General features: G+C 37.4%; 1 protein-coding gene across 4 annotated transcripts in view; it reads left to right on the forward strand.

Annotated features, from left to right (window-relative positions):
- TM9SF3 (transmembrane 9 superfamily member 3) overlaps positions 1–17,016 on the forward strand; it is a 58,992-nt gene that overhangs the window by 27,431 nt on the left and 14,545 nt on the right. For all 4 annotated transcript variants that reach the window (XM_009671326.2, XM_068950324.1, XM_068950323.1 and 1 more), the window contains 6 exons: positions 3,560–3,720; positions 6,496–6,573; positions 8,410–8,541; positions 9,199–9,365; positions 12,072–12,166; positions 14,099–14,229. In XM_009671326.2, the coding sequence (XP_009669621.2) occupies positions 3,560–3,720; positions 6,496–6,573; positions 8,410–8,541; positions 9,199–9,365; positions 12,072–12,166; positions 14,099–14,229 (764 nt within the window). The remainder of the gene's footprint in view (positions 1–3,559; positions 3,721–6,495; positions 6,574–8,409; positions 8,542–9,198; positions 9,366–12,071; positions 12,167–14,098; positions 14,230–17,016) is intronic.

Genomic DNA, 17,016 nt, shown 5'->3' on the forward strand with positions numbered 1-17,016 from the left:
ATCACTCTTTCATTCTGACAGAATATTTTACCTCTTTCTTAAAATTTTAGCTGTTCTCAGAAAGTAACTTGATGCTGAAATGAGCTGTTGGATTTTATCTGTTCATAAGGAAGGCTCTTGCTTCCTTAGTTTTTCTTTATCTTTTGCGTATCTGTGTTCAAGGGATATGTTATAATGTTTGGTGGGAGACGTACTCTTATATTGCATTCGTTTTTATTAGTTGATTTGTTTAGTGTGTGTGTAACAGCTCTGTGGCAGAGCTGGGAGTAGACCCTAATTAATCTGTGTGGCCTTTACTATACCACTTCTGCAAATGCTGGTAGGCTTTTTGAAAGCATCCATGAGTGACAGTTGTTGCTACAATTTTTTTAATGCTTCTGGCCTTTCAGAAAAAGACCCACGAGTGATTTTCCAACACTAGCAGCAGCTACGTAGCCTTTAGACTGTAGAGTGTTGACGGGTGCTTAGTTGGCTTCTTCAGTATCTTGTCTGTGCTAGTTGTTACTGGAGACTTTTTTTTTTTAGGACTGACTTTTCTAATCTCTTTTGGGAGGATTTTGTGTTTCACCTCAAATACTGAAGAACAGTTTTAATTACTGAATCTTTTACCCCCGACCACATTTTATGCTCTGAGGTGAAAAATCAGTACTGTGATTCCAGTGTCTTTAATGTTCTCCAATAGCATGCTTTGTATGCACAAGAAGTCATTCCTACAGCTAACAAACATTTAGACTCTATGTCTCTTCTATGTGGCATAAGAGGCTGGTTTTGATAATTTTATTTGGAACCAGGACCCCATGTTCTGACAATTAATAGATGAATGTGGCATCTTAAGTACTGGTAATAGATGCAAAAATATAATCTTTGGCATCATGTGTAGAAGCAAGCAGTGCTGACAATTTTGCTCTATGTCTCCTGAGGGCTAGTTAGAACTAATGGGAGTCCAGGTTGGTCAGTCCATATTAGCCACAAGATTCACCAGCTCTTGATGGAGGACTAGGAGTGGAGTGGATGCTTTGATCCTGAGCCGATCAGAAGTGTTTATCTGCAGATCAGAATGTTCTGAGCTGTGGGTTCACTTACAATTTGGAAAATGATGACATGGGCTTACCTGTGTCAGTCCTGGTTTGGCTGCATCTCTGTTCAGCGAAAGGAGTGTTTCAGTGTGAATGCTGTCTCAAATTTGATTCTGAGATTTGCTGCTCCCAGAACATTTTCTATAGTAAGTATTTCTGTATGAGAACAGTATGAGTGATGTGGTAGATGCGGCTCTTCCAACCTGTTAGTATTTTCAACTGTATTGTATAAACTTGTTTAGTACCAGCTAATGTGGTAGTAGAAATACTAGTGAAAATTAGTGTCTTCTGCACAATGTAGTGTTGTATAGTCATTAATTTCACTAACTGTAATGAAAAATATTAGGACTTCTAAAAATACAGGGGGGTGGGAACTTTAGTAATAGCGCACCTGACTTTGAATACTGAGAAGCTGTGTTTGTGATGTTCAAGATAACGCTCAGAACGGGTTACCTTTGGTTACCATAAAAGGTGTCTTGTGTTGAATTAGCTTTTTTTATTATTACGCATAAGTTGTCCTACTGATTCAGTTCATTTGGGTTATTTATCCACTAGCAAGCATATGTTATATGTACCCTGTCATCTAATGCACCTTGTTTTTTTAATTGTTGGTTTGTGTTTCACAGCTGGATAAACTAAAACGTTGTCCCCTAAATGGGTAGAGTCCTCTTTTATATTATCAGAAGAAAGTAAGTATTTTCTGGAGGAAAAAAAAAGGATTCAGATGGTGCTGCTATTTGCTGAGAACTCTAGGCAACTTGTGCTTAGTTTTGTTCTAAAAGCAGACCACTTCTCTCGATAACTGGTAACTGAACTTGAGGGCTCATCCAGATGTATATGCGACACTTCTGCTGTCTTCTGGCAAACTTCAGTTATGTTCGTGTTTTATGTTTTTCGTGGCTTTCCACCAGGGTATGGCTTACTAATGTCAAGGTCAAATGACATGCATGCAACCATTAATATTTGAAAATTTCTTTAGAAAGTCCTCAAAATATCCAGTGAGGAGTGCTCTACTTTCAGTACAGTCCAGGCATAAAATACCTTTTCTTGACTGTTAATAAGTAAAGGTAATGACTTCAAACTGCTGTTGGAAGGATTGCACTTTATTTTCTGAGCTTAAAAGGCAAGCAAATCTTTTTAGGTTTATTCAGGTAAAACGATTCCATTTTCTTTTTTCTCCAGAATTGCTAGTCCACAGTGAAGTGTCTGGGCTTGAGTGTCTCTGTTTCAGCCCATCTCCTTAACTGTGTGGAACCTTGCTGTAATTCACTCTTTCAGGTAGTGACTGATCAGAATGCCCTTTACGCAGCGTAGAGGTCTGGATTGCCACCGTTTTGGATAACACCATGGGAACAGATGGTAGGCCAGGTGTCAGGCTGTATGGCAGAGGCACGAACTGGCAAGTTTCTCTCGTGCATGGAGAATTGCATAAGGCAATTCTGACAGATGAGCATGAGTAAAAAAACATGACAGAAAAATACCTCCTTGAAAATTAAAAGGACTGGTAATACACAGGTGTCATTCTTTCACATAGCTGCTCTTTGTGGTACCCTATTTCATATCCTTCACCTGCTTCCCCCATCTTTGCATATTCTGGGTCCTGCTTTATTAGTGACTTTCCATCTTGTGAGCCATCTCTGTATGATGGTCTTGACATAACAAAAAATAATGCTTGTGGCCTATGAACTCTGACTGCTCCACTTGGCCTCCTCCCCTGCACCTCCCCTCCCCAAGCATACTACATTACCTGGAATTTTTCTGTAGCTTAAGTATTTTGTAATAAGTTTTTAAAAAGTAAAAACTTAATCACGAGCTAATTCTGAGTTCAGTTAACTGATGCTTCAGGAGCATCTGAGCAGTTTCCCATCATGGAATTAGTCAGCATCTTCATGTACATCATGTATCTTTCTGAATTTTTTAGTAAAAGTAAGGCAGAAAGTAGCTGAGAACTATGATTCTTGGCAAGCATCGTAAACACGAGCAAATGAGAGCAAAAACTGTGGTCTTGGGGAATCAGTTAATGCAGAATATAGAATGAAAGTGAAGAGTTTTGAAGAGGAAGAAAAATGAGTGAAGGGATAGTGGATGGAACAAGTTGTTGGAAGAGTGTGGTTAGGGGCTAAGAGTTCATCGAATTTAAATCTGTATTTGGCTAGTTGATTGCCTGATAGGAGATTTATATAAAATCAGACAAAATATTGTTACTTCTGCTTCTTCTGAACCCTTAATGGCTGCATCCTTTTTTTTAAAGACCATTACAGAATACTTCTTGCGGATACCTGTGGATTAAAGGTGTAGTCTAGGTATCATAGTTGAAAAGAACGTGAAGTCGGCTGTGTTCTCTTCTACTATAGCTGTGTTTGCTTTTTTAGCTGCTAAAACTGTTGTAAAATAAACATATTTTTTAAAATAATCACAGAATATTTGAAAAGCATGCCAGCAATTGATGCTTAGATTTTAAACATAATTTATTTCCTGTACAGGTATTGTTGGAGAAGCAGATGAAAATGGGGAAGATTATTATCTTTGGACTTACAAAAAACTTGAAATTGGTTACAATGGAAATAGAATTGTGGATGTGAATCTGACCAGTGAAGGAAAGGTGAAATTGGTACCAAACACAAAAATCCAGATGTCATATTCAGTAAGTAATTTGATGATGTATGTGTTGTAATAAGCAGCTCCACATTGTAAAATACCTCAATAATAGTTAGACTTGCATATTCTGTCTATGTATTGATACGTCAGGCTATATTAGAGGAAGATGCATCGTCACACCTTCAAATAGTTTTTCATTACTGGCCTGCTAGATTTATTAGCAGTAAATGTAAAATGATGATTTTTTTGAAACGCTTCAAACAAACCGGAGTTTCTGCAATCTACATGTAGTTGGGAAAGGAAGATGTCTAAAAAGGTACGGAGGCTAGAAGTATTGAGGACCCCACAGTAACTACATGTTTTCTCAATCTTCAGAGCAGTGACGTTTGCATCATAGATAAAATAGCAGATGATATTACTCCCCCTCCCCCCCCCTTGATTTGAACTGAAACAAGGAGCAAAACGCACTATAAGCCTTTGTACTTTGCAGTCTGGTAGGGTTAATGTTTATTTTGTTTTTGCAATTCCAGTAGAAATTAGTCTTATTTATATAGCTTTGTTTATAGTATTTTCTCTGAAGTGTTCTGCTTTTATATTGAATTGCTATGATAAAATGTAACGAATAAACATATTTGTTAATATGGGATGTTGGATTGTTACTATTTTTAACCTCCTTATTTATTTTTGTTATCATCTTCATCTGTAACACATCACTTCTCATATGTTTACAAGACTTGTATACACCCCCTAGGTAGTTCTTAATCCATTGGTTTCCTACAGTGTGTTAGGAGTAGGTGTCAGCATAAGATTCTATTTCAAAGATATTCCTGTCACCATTATCTCTCTTATGCTGAGAAGTCATAAGGTTTGAAGTGCAGGTAACTGTTTTCACCTGTGCTTTCTGGAATTATGTTCACACTACTCTCCCTTTTTCTGCTGCAAAAATGGTAGTGGCACTTGTTTTTCTATTTCAAATGCCATCAGCATTGTGGAGTCCATTTACTCTGTGTATTTTGAGGTGGACAGTACTGAGTAGCTGTAAGTAATTAACATTAGATATTCGCTTTAAACATTTTTGGCATACAGTACTCAAGACTTGACTTTCTGTCTCTGTTGGCACCACTGGGCAGTTGAAAGCTGTTAACCTTTTGAGCCATTAATCTTGAACAAGCCTGTAATTTGAACTGAATAACATTAATATTACACCTAAAAGTGAGTATAATATTTGAGTCTTGGGGTTTTAATCTGTCTCAGGACCATGGTGACCAATAGGGGCACTCGGTCTACACTTACAAGCTTTCTTTTATGCTGAGTGAGAGAGCAACCTGCTGGAAGAGATGATTTCTGATTGTGCATTTAAAAAAGATATGCCTAAGGGAGACTGCACTGGTTTCATGATAAGTAAAAGTTCTAATATTTCCTAATTTTTTTCCACATTTTTGAAAAATGTGATCTTCTTCAGTGTGGATTTGTATTTAATTTCTGAAACTGCAATTTAAAAATTCAAAAGGAAACAAACCTGCAAAAATTCTGAACTTTGTGCTACTGTATTAGTACCACATTGTTCATGGGTGCTATTATGACTTTCAAATCCTAAGCACTTCTTTGTGGAGCTAATGGAGTAACTGGAAGCAGTAATAGGCTGATAGTATGGGAACAAATGCATACTTTTCCGGCAGATTTCAGAGTTGCTCATTGGCAATGGAAGGGTATAGATTGCGGAATCCTATGGTCTTACAGTTTTGAGGCTACAGCTTTTAGCTTGTAGCTTTTAAAATTTTAATGCCTGTCTTTTAGGGTTCAACCTGATCCCTTTTAGGCGTTTCCCTTCCAGCCAGCTTCTATCTCAGTTTATGCCCTTATTTTTCGTATAGTATCTGTTTTTAAATCTTATGTTTTAAATCTCCTTATTTCTTTTCATCTCCCTCACTTCTGCGGGGCTGCTTCCTTTTCTTTTTCTTGGGCACTGTATTCAGGCAACGGGAGTACAGAAGATGTCACTGAACACCAGTTTCAATGCATGGCAGCAAAACAGACCTCAGGTGCAGTGGGGGAGCAGCAGTAGAGGAAGTTACGCTCAGTCTTTGAAACACTGATAATATTCTCCTCACGCTCTTTTCCATACAGTCCTGTTAGCACGTGGAATTGGTGAGAAAAGGAAGTGTACTTACTGCTGACAAAAATGCTTGGAAAATACCACTGCTGTCTAGCACATCTTTCTTAAGCATATCTAGAAATTCTTTATTTCCCTAACTTTTGTTATGAAGTCTTGGACAAATCAGGTTGGATTCTTCAAAGGGCTGGTATAAAAGTGGGTTATATACATCAAGCTGTTTACTACCAGTCGAAGTTCTGTATGAATGTACTTTTAAGTTTTTGTTTTTTTTTTTTGGGGGGGGGGGCAGTGTTTGTTTTACTAAATGCATTCTTAGAAATGATGATTCAAGAAAACTCATACTGCACAAAACATTTGCTGTGATCATGAGACGAGTTTGCTGTATTTGACAGCTGAATGTTTGCATCTTCGATTAATCTAGTAGAGGCATTGACAACAGAGGAGTGCAAGACTGATTCTTCCTTGTTCCTAAACATATACAGAGAGAAGATTAGATCCATGAGGCAAGGTGGCTGATGTTCATTCTGTCTGATCTGTAGATATCAGTCTTTAGGAGCATCAGTTCATTATTTTTGACAGACTTCAAATTACATTTGAAGAGAAATCTGAAGTAGATGACATGAAAAAAGTTCTGGGTTTCTGTGTGTGATTATAGCTGAGTATCTGCAATGAATGAGATTCAAGTGTAAATATTCTTCTCTTTAGGTGAAATGGAAGAAGTCGGATGTGAAGTTTGAAGACCGATTTGACAAGTACCTTGACCCATCGTTCTTTCAACACAGAGTATGTAATGTTCTAAGACAACCTTACAGAACGTGCCATTGAAATAAGTGCTTTAGTTCAGATGTCACGAAGCATTTTTCTAGGCGGTTGCTGTTACTTTTCTGCAGAAAAGGCTGGGGATATTTGGAGGTGGTCAGTGTCTAATTTATCTCGGACCTTTCACTTGTCTCCTTAATGCCTTGGTGGTGTGTGTATATATATATATTTTTTTTGATTTTAAAATGTTGTAATCCTTCTAATTTTGGGCTTGTAAGTTTTCCTTTTCATTGAAATAGATAGGTCCCCTCATTCATTGTATTGTTAAAGTTACTGAAATCACCCATCACTTTAGTGTTTTGAATTTCGGGCCAAAAGGTAGTATACAATTTCAGCTATGGGTATTGGGGGGGCGGGATGTCTTTAAAGCACTGGCCTATTGCCTGCTCTGGCAAGCCATCTTCTGCCTCTTTTCTCTTTAACACAAACTTGTGAAATGGTGTTCAGGCACAGTCAGGATTGGAAAACTGTACTGTTTTTTGTGTTTGCTTTTTTACAAACAGAAGCTTGAACAATTACACGCAATCATAAAGTGAAGCTACAGAAAGCTAAAACTTGCTGGACTCCTAAACCTCAAAATTGTTGCATTGTAAATGCCTTGAGAATTAAAAAAAACAGCTTAATTGAAGTAGCTCTGCATTACTTCAATTACAGTAAACAATGTAGTGTCTTTATGATCAGAATCCAGGACTGCAGCAATAGTTTGTGCATTGTCCAAATCTTAGTGGAGATCAGACAGAGCTATTAGACAATGAAAGGACACTTTTTAAAAAAAAAAAAAGTAATTCTTCTGATTAATCATTTCTGTTTATTATCCCTCACATTTTTGATCTGGTCTGCAAATCTGTGAGATTTTCATCTCGTTCAGAAACTGACAAAGAAACGTTCTTTTCTTTTCACTTGGTCTTGTGAAATTTAGTTCTAATCAGACTGGTGCAACATGGAGCCTGCTGCTATTGCTGCTGCAGGTGTTCCAGAGCAGAGAGGCAGACAGCTGTAGCGCTTTAGGTTTTAAGCAACACTTCTGTTGCTCAAACAGGATGACTCTTTTAAGTGTACTTCAGTAAACGTCTGTGTGCATGCCTCAAGCCTGCAGCAAATGCAAGGTAGTTCAAACGGATATATGCTCAGAAGCAATGGAGTTTCAGGAGCACAGCTGTACAACTTCTTGCTTGTTAGTGGAATAACTGGTGATAGATACACTTCTGACCTAAGTAACTGCAAAGCAAAAAGCCTAAGCCAGCTTGTGATAATGTTTGTGATGGTTTATACCTGTGGTTATAGTCTTCTTAAGGGTAGTATATTGAGCTGTATTTCTTTCTCAAATTAGAGGTAAAACATGCTGTTTGGAATTGAGTGAAAACCAGAGGATTTGCTTATCAGAGGCAAACATTTTGGTCTTGTACAAAGCAGTGGCTCCCAAACCCTTTGGTTTTTGATTTTGAGCATATCTTTTACTAGCTGAAGTATTTTCTCTTTAGAAAGGCAGCCCTATATCGTATTGCTTTTCCTTTGCCCTTGGTTAAGGGAACATGCATAGACAGTTGTTTGAATTCTGCTGGTGCTTGACTAAGCTGTAGTAGCTTAGTCTTGAGCAAGTCTAGTTGTTGAAAGTATATATGTGGTATTTCACTGGCCTTCTTTAGTGGGACTTTCTACAAATGTACTGTTAATTACAAAATGGGTATGTTGTTACTTAGTGCAATAGCTTATGCTGACAAGCTGTGGTAATAATATATCCATTTTGAAGCACATTGGAAATATTTACAGTTCTAAAATTTGAGTGTTTTCTCTTTGTAGATTCACTGGTTTTCAATTTTTAATTCTTTCATGATGGTGATCTTTCTGGTTGGCCTAGTGTCTATGATATTAATGAGAACTTTGCGAAAAGATTATGCAAGATACAGTAAAGAGGAAGAAATGGACGATATGGTAAGATCTCTATTCATGCACTGATTTTTGTAAGACTTACTGTTTTCTTTTCATATGTTCATTGTGTTAGAATCTCTGAATTGCATTCTTCACTTGGACAGAAAACTACCATATGTTTGTTTTGAAAGCGTTACTGGATTTCTTTGTAACATAGTGTGTCTTTCATATATAAGAATCCAAGAGTGTGACTTCCTGCTAGTGTTGAACAGCAGACTACTATGGGCTGAACAGGCAGATAAAATCTGTGCCACCCGTTATCTTTTAGGAGCCTCTTGCTCCGAGGTTGCAGCCCGGAATGCTCTCTGTGGTACCTATGCTGATGTTCGTATCCACACTTCAGTTGAATGAAGTCCCTTCTGCTGAGTGTGTGATAGAAGTCTGTGTAAAGCATAGTCCCCTAAGCCCTTCAGAGGACTTTAGGGATAGGGAGGGAGCCTAGTAAATTTTGCTACATTATGCATTCAAGTAGCAATTTTTATTGTCTTAATAAGCATCTGAAGAGCAAACTTTTCTCCTAGACGGATGCATTCGAAAGAGAAGACGTGCTTACCCTTGAAGTTACTTTAGTAAATCAAATGCTTAATTAATGACTAGCATGTATATTTCTGTTGTTATTGTGATGACTAGACCTAAAACTTCTTCTGTTGTTGTTCCTAGGACAGAGATCTAGGTGATGAGTACGGGTGGAAGCAGGTCCATGGAGATGTTTTTAGACCATCCAGTCATCCTTTAATATTTTCATCGCTTATTGGTTCTGGTTGTCAGATTTTTGCTGTCTCTCTCATAGTCATTGTTGTTGCAATGATAGAGGATTTATACACAGAGTAAGTGTGATTGTGCCGTATCTTCCACACATAAATACTTAAATGAACGAAATCATTACAAAACTGAATGTTCTAACTGTGGTCTGAAAAATTGTGTTTGAGAGTTTGTAATCAGGGGTAGTATTCAAAGAAGTTTTTTTAAGTTGTAATGAAATGTTGTCCTATTCCTACCATGTGACTGTCTCCTTTAAACTTGCGTTTTTTTTATTCCTTGCTTTTTACATGATATATTAAGAGATTGTGGTTTGTTTTTCTGCAGTATTGCTGTGGATTATGTGGGTAATAAAAAAAAAAAAGGTGATACGAGGCACGTATTTCACTCCTGGTTTCATATGGAGTGACAAGATCTTACCGTTTCTTACCTTTCCCTCACTTCTCCGTCCTGTAGAGACTGCAGCGGGAGTTTAGTGTGTTGTGAATAGTCCTGTTTACTGCTTGCAATGCATTTAAGTCAAGTTTATCTATGCATCTTCTCAGGATTGGGTACTTTGTTCTTTGGAATAGACGCTCCCCAGCAGGTGTTGCACGTAAAACTTCCAGCAGTAGTTGGGCTGTAGCCCTGACTGGAGAGAATTAATTTAAAACAAACAAAGGGTATTCTAGTTTAAATGCAACTCACCACTTGTAGTTCACCTAGGTCTATTCCTTACCCTTTGTCTATTTGTTTTTGAGACTTTGGTGTTCTGGAGGAAAGATGGGCTTCCTCTATCTCTGTATCTCTGTAGTGACCGTTTTTTAGGTACCGTAACAAATACTTTTACAAGTGCTTAGTTTGAAGCAATCACTAAAATGCCAATTCTATCATACGTTTTTGCTTGTGTGTCCACCTGTAATTCTGTGGTTTTGAGCAAGTTGCAGTACTTGTGGCAAGCCACTAGAGGGAACTCTTGCTTTTGAATTTAACTACCTTGTAATGCAGTGGGTATAAAAATCCACTCTGTGGTACCAGGATGGTGGTGTATTTTCACTTCTCATATGATGGTGTTTCCCTCTTCCCTCTGTCCAATGTTTACATTTCTGGAGAGACTTGAATACATATTTTTAATCAGACAGCATGTCAGCTCTTTACGGTATGGACTGAAACTATTTCAGAATGTTTGCTCACTGTAGCGCAGCTATAAGTTAATAACAGCAATTGTAAAATATGTCAGAACAGTGATTTGTAGAATGTGTGCTTAGGCCTTTATTGCGATAGGACTTTATATTACTCTCAAAGTTAGTTTAATTCTGGGTGCACAACTGAACAGTTGACCAAATCTGGTACAGCAAATTCTTATGTTGAGGAAAATTAAGAAGAGCGAAGAAGGTTGTAAGCCAGAATTGTAGGTCATTACCCACCGGTGTTCTTCAGTCCTGTAAAACTCTTAGGAGCACGGAGCTGACGTCAACTAAAAGTCTCTCAGTGACATTTGATCATGGCAGATATTAGTTTATTCATGTTCAGTTGTGTTTTGAGAACATTTCCCATTAGAACATTTGAAACATAAATGAGTAAGCTTGAGAATAAGACATCTTGAGATCATTTCAATTAGCATCTGCTGGTCCTGTTGCAAATAACCTGTATCACTTTAGATGCCGTGCAGTCTTGTGAGGTTTTTTATATATGCTTCTAAATTGGCTCAAATGAAGAAGGCTATTAAAGTTTGTTTTCCATCTAACAACTGGCTTTCTAAAATGGAAATATTGTTTATTTTTAATAGACAAATGTTAGCATACTGATACTTTAGTGTGTGTGACCAACAGGCATATTTGCTTAATTCAGGCCTTTCGGTCATGGAAGCCAGTTGTACCAAAGACAACTACTTTAAGTAGGGCAGGCGTCCAGTGTTTGTCCATCAAAAGCTAAAATGCCAAGAGTCTGGAGTCTCTCAGAGCAAATGATTTAGAGATAGTTCAGCAGACTGGCGGAAATCCTTCTATTGCTTACAGCTACAGAAGAGTCTTGCATTTTATTGCAGGAGAAGTGGGGAAACAGCTCTGTTCATGAGCAACATTTATATCTTGCTATTCTTAGATATAGACTAAAAATGTATTTTGGGATAGCTTTTATGATTTAAAATTATTAGCTTTGCCTATAAATTTTCAGAAAATACTCAAAGATGAGTACTCCAGCATTTAATGAAGTGATAAGAGTTTGTTGATTTTTAAATTATGATTCAACTCTTCTACTCTGATTTGTAGCTTCATTACAGCATTTATAGTATCTAAATTAGGTTTTCTAATTTTGAGTAAGAGGAGCACTTTCATCTTAAAAATTAATTTCTGAGAGATGTCAGAAACATCATTCACAATCTTAGTATATTTTTGTTAATACTGGCATCTATGTTTACCTAAGAGTACCTTTTATCTGCAATAGTTGAGTCTTACGCTTATATGCGTCAGTTAAATAGTTCAGTTTGTCATTTTGGTCAGAAGTGATACCTTATGCTTAATTCCACTGAATATAAATGCACGTTAGGAAAGAACATAGTATGTCAGAACTCTTTTTTTTTTTTTTCCCCCCCGCAGATCGAACTAGATTTAGAGTAAAAACAATTCTCGTTCTTATGCAGGTTTTCAAATTTAAACTAACACTTTCTCTTTAATTTTTGGATTAGCTAAAATTATTAAATAACTACTTCTGCTAACTTTGCATATTTTACTGTGATCTATTGCCATAATGCTGTTTGCTTTTCTATTTCATTTACAAAAAATCACTTTCTGTAGGAGAGGATCAATGCTTAGTACAGCTATATTTGTTTATGCTGCAACATCCCCAGTGAATGGATATTTTGGAGGAAGCCTTTATGCTAGACAAGGAGGTAAATTTTTTCATATTTCAGTGTTTATAATTATATTGTTAAATGGAAAAGTTACTGTTTTCTCATCTGCACCACTGAGAGGTGTCCTCATGGAGTTAGGGCATCCAGATGGAATCTCTTAAATTCTTAATGAACATAAAATATTTTGAGTATATTTAACTGTCATGTTATTTCCTCTTGAACATTGGCTGCATTTTCTGACCGAAGATTGCTGAAGTCTTTGGTTAATTTAAAAGTAATAAGAACTAAAGAGCTATTAACAGTTATATTGTTTAAGAATCACGTTATACTCTTGTGTATAGTTATGCATGCCTAATGACATCCAGAGGGTCTAATAGACCCTCTCTCTGTTCTGTAAAGTATGCTGTTAAACAGTTCGTCATCTGCTCCAGATAATTCCCACTTATTCCCCCTCTGTAGGGTTTGTGGGGGTTATGTAGATCCTTCCTTTCGGTGTTGATAAACAGTACTTAGTAGGCCATTAATCACAGACAGAAAAAACTGTTCATAGAATCTTTTTCGTAGAAGGTGATTCTCCTTTTCATTGTGCACTCTGTTTTGTTCTTACCCAAATTCAAAATGAGCATCAGTAGAGAACAGAAGCCCAATAAAATGGACATGATATATTTGGACAGACGGTCTTCAAGTGCTCCCTGTAGTGCCTCTGAGTTATGACCAGTTACATCCTGGCATTTCCACAAGCTTCATCTATCCCCTGGGCTGCAACAATAGAGTAATCAATATCTATCATCTTCCCCAGTGCTTTAAGAAAATTAGTTTTGGTGAGCTTGCAAAAGAAAATTTCTATCTTTTTAGCGAGAAATATTGATTAGTATTAAGTCTCTATGGCAGAATTTGGAGGTCAGCTGTTTGGCTTGTATATCAACCCGCATAAAGTGATTTGTAGAAAAACAGATCTAGGTAATTTGGGGTTACTGATCTAAAAATGTTGTACTGCTTCAATGGCCCTTGCTGTATAGTTAAGCCAATTTTGCATTTTGTCTACAGATCAAACATGCAATAAGCCCTGAATTGCTGCTTATGTGGCTCATGGTGAAAAATATATTACGATGATCCTGAAAACATATGCTGGGTTTTCTGGCTGTTTTCTACTTAGCACATATTACAGCTGCATCTACATTACATTTAAATAAATACAGTATTTAAGAGTTTAGAAAGTCAAGGCAATACAGATAGTGAAACACTTAAGGTATTGCCAAAGCATGTGGGTTTTTTTTGTTTTTGTTTTTGGGGGGGAGTTTTGAGCTCCTTAGGGAGTTCTAGATATAATAACAACTGCTGACAAGTGTTGCTGTTCCCCTTACTGTCTGCGTTTTGGGAATCATTTTCCTTCTTCCTTTTCTCTTGTGTTTTAAAAACTGTAGTATTGTGCTTTATACTAAGTGTAGCCATTTTCTTAAAACATCCTGAAGGTATGGAGCCAGCTTCATTTGGTCACAGTAACTGGGAGCAGGTGCTGCCTGAATGCAGCTGTAGTGCTGAGCTGGCCCTGGGAGCAGTGCAGAGCTCTCATGCAGTGCTGCTGTGAGCAGGCAGGCTCTGCACAGAGCTTGCTCTGGTACTTCTGTCAGTGCTAATTCGCAGCCTAGATACATGCTCATATTGAATACCCGTGTTTTCTTGGCCAGCTAGTCAGCGTATGCTGTTGTTTGTTTGGGCCAGAACCTGCTCAAACTATATCCCCTTTCTTCTTCCCTGGCCAAATAAATTGCTTAATGTGCTGCATCCTGTGAATTTCCAGGAGCCAAATAAAACTCTTAGTTACTCTTCTATGTATGCAGTATGTTCTTACTCATCTTTTCCCTTTGCGGGGGAAAAGAAGCCGAACACAAGTTCTGGAGAAGTTGCTAGTAACTTTTGAACAAAATACAGCGTATCTTATCGGTTGTATTGGAACGTCCTTTCTTGCAGGAAGGCGATGGATAAAGCAGATGTTCATTGGGGCTTTCCTTATTCCAGCAATGGTGTGTGGCACTGCCTTCTTCATTAACTTCATTGCCATCTATTATCATGCTTCAAGAGCTATACCCTTTGGAACAATGGTGAGTCATTTTAATGGAGAATTTAAACAGCATTGCAGACACAGGAAAAGTACTTTTTAATCTGAATACAATTGTGAGTCATAGCTTCAGCTTCCTAGTTAGAAACTTATTCTGGTGGGATTTTCAGGTGCTTTAAGCAAGATTTGTTTTACAGTAACAACAGCTGCTAGATGCCAGCCACACTCGTCTTTCTACTTAAACTGGCACTTCTGCTGTGTATTCAAGCCTCATGTTATAAAAACCTTAAGAAAATGGGAAGGTAGCAACTTGAGTTTTCTTCTGAATGGCTAATGCAAACTGATTGTAAGCTAAAATGCAATACAGAAGCAATCCAATCAAAAGCCACTTCCAAATCATTGCAGTCAAGTAGTAAAAATAAAATTAACAAAATAAGCCAACAATGAGAAGTCTTGAGCAGTTCTGGCCTTAGGAAAAGGAATCACTGTTTTCACGTTCAGAAGTGATGTTTAGTGTCTGGTCATAGTCTTCTGTCTGCATTTTAACCATGTCACTGGAAAAATAATGCTGGTTGGATTACTTATTTAATCAAGATGACTTTTCACGTATCTCATGGCTTTTGTCAGACTTTGTTTGCTCTCCTGGCCCTTGCAAGTAAGCTCAAGTAACTCTGTGAATATAATTTAGGAAATAATGACTTGGCCCTTGGATAAAGCTTCTGTTTGACCTTACAAGAGGTGATATTTGCGAGAGCAGAATTTTTTGAAAATGGTACAGTGAAACTGCCCTTTTTTGTAATTTTGTGCAGTAGCACTGCTAATGTTTTAAAAAAAAAAAAAAAAGTTTTCGTAATAAAGGAAGGCTTGTTTTCTCTGCAATACCTGTAGTAAATCTTGAAGTTTAATTTTAAATGCTGGTTTTTATGACATGTTAAATAATTCAGTGTCTTCAGAGATACTTGAGTAGCCTTGTATTTCTGCTTAGTTTAAATCTACTACAAAATGAAGCTTGGTGTCACAACGTCTGTCTTACTGCAATATTAGGAATATAATCAAAATCAGTATGCGACTGAAAATACTTTAAAAACACATTGTTAAAGAATGGCTGTGGTAGAAATCACAGGAGATGATAAAAAAGAAATCACTTGATATGTATATTGCTGATTATAGTCGCCTCCCTATTAGTATTTTCAGTGCTTACCTAAATACCACTTTCTACATGGAATTAGTCATTATAAGACCACTAAATATACTATCAAGTCAAACATGTTTATAAACTGTTCACTTAATTTTTCTGGTTCTCTTCCTGAAGTTAGACTGAAATTCAGACTTTGGCTATGTCTGTATTAATCAGTCTGCCTTACAGGGATTGTGTATTGGTTTTTCTTTCCTAAACTAGTGACCATATACACTACTGTCAGAAAGGTTTACATCATTAATCTCTGACATGTGTAAAGAGGCTCTGTTTTACTGCTGAGCAAGCATGCATGATATCACATTTCTTACTTGTTTTCCCATGTGGAGTTCAGGAATGCTGATGGAAGGGAATTTCACCTGTATTGAAATTTGTCTGGTAATTCTGTTCAACTGACTTGTATTTTAAGATCATGGAAACATGTGCATGCAAAAACAAATAAGCATATGAATCTTCAGGGGTCACTTAATCTCGATGTTAGGACTCTTTATATGCAGTGATTTTAATGATCTCAAGGTTTTATGAATGTGTCTGAATCATTATGACTGTGGTAATAAACCTTCAGTGGAGTTAGCAGACTTGGAGGAGGTGGTTATGGATAGAAAACTTCATCAGAATAATCAGTGCTCTAATGAATTCTAATCAACTGATGAAGCTGGTTTGTAGAAGGAAATGAAAATTGTTTGAAATTAACCATGTTGTGCTTAATGTCCCTGGGAAGCCCTCTGTCTTTTTGTAGAAGAGTGTCTCTCTGTGTTTCCAAGAAGTCTCCAGAATTCTCTAATGCAAACTTGCTTCTGCCTTCCTCCGGAAATAAAATCTCTGCCATCCAAATAGACTAGACCTCAGAGATGACTTCCTTTATTTACCCTGGGGTGTCTGAAAACGTTTTCCTTGACTGAAATTGCCAGCAAGAATTACCACCTCTTCTTGAGTCATGGAAATCTGGAAAAAGCAGAAACTGAGTTGCTGTAAGGAATCACTGAGCAGAAAGGTTGCTAAGATACTATGCTGGAATATGACGTCCATACTTTGCCCAATTCACCTTCCCACTTTCCGGTGAACTACTAGGCACAGTCTCCCTCCAGATAGGTTTTCTGTTGAATTTGAGAAGGGCCCGGTCACAGGGAAGACATCCAAACTAACACGCGGTTGCTGCACCTTTGATCTACTTGGCATCTGCTCTTCAACACTGAAGAAATAATTCTGAGCTCATTCTTCAGCCTGGGGACTCTGTCCTTAGCCCTTTTGGATTTACATGCAAGCCCTCTGCCTACAATGTGACAAACTGTGTGCAGCAAAATACATTGTAAGCCTGAACAAAGGCTTAATATCTTCCCTGGGATGTTCTTCAGTTGCCCTTCCCTTCAAAATGTAATAGAGAGTGTGACAGATTTTATTCAAATATGAGAATTTTTTAAAACCTAATAGTTTAAAACTTTCAATTGGAGTGCTTGATTTCCCCTAAGCATATGAAGGAGCTATCAAAGTCTGGTTTCCCCTCATCTCTTCATCTTCATGGAAACAAAGTTGGTGCTATTTGGTTCTTTGTTTTTTTGGAACCTAAGTTTTTTTTAGTTTAGGTTTTTTGTTTACTATGTCCTATTCCTATTACTGGCAAGCATAGAGTTCTTC

The sequence above is a fragment of the Struthio camelus genome, chromosome 7, assembly GCF_040807025.1.
Source record: "Struthio camelus isolate bStrCam1 chromosome 7, bStrCam1.hap1, whole genome shotgun sequence".
Classification (NCBI taxonomy): domain Eukaryota; kingdom Metazoa; phylum Chordata; class Aves; order Struthioniformes; family Struthionidae; genus Struthio; species Struthio camelus.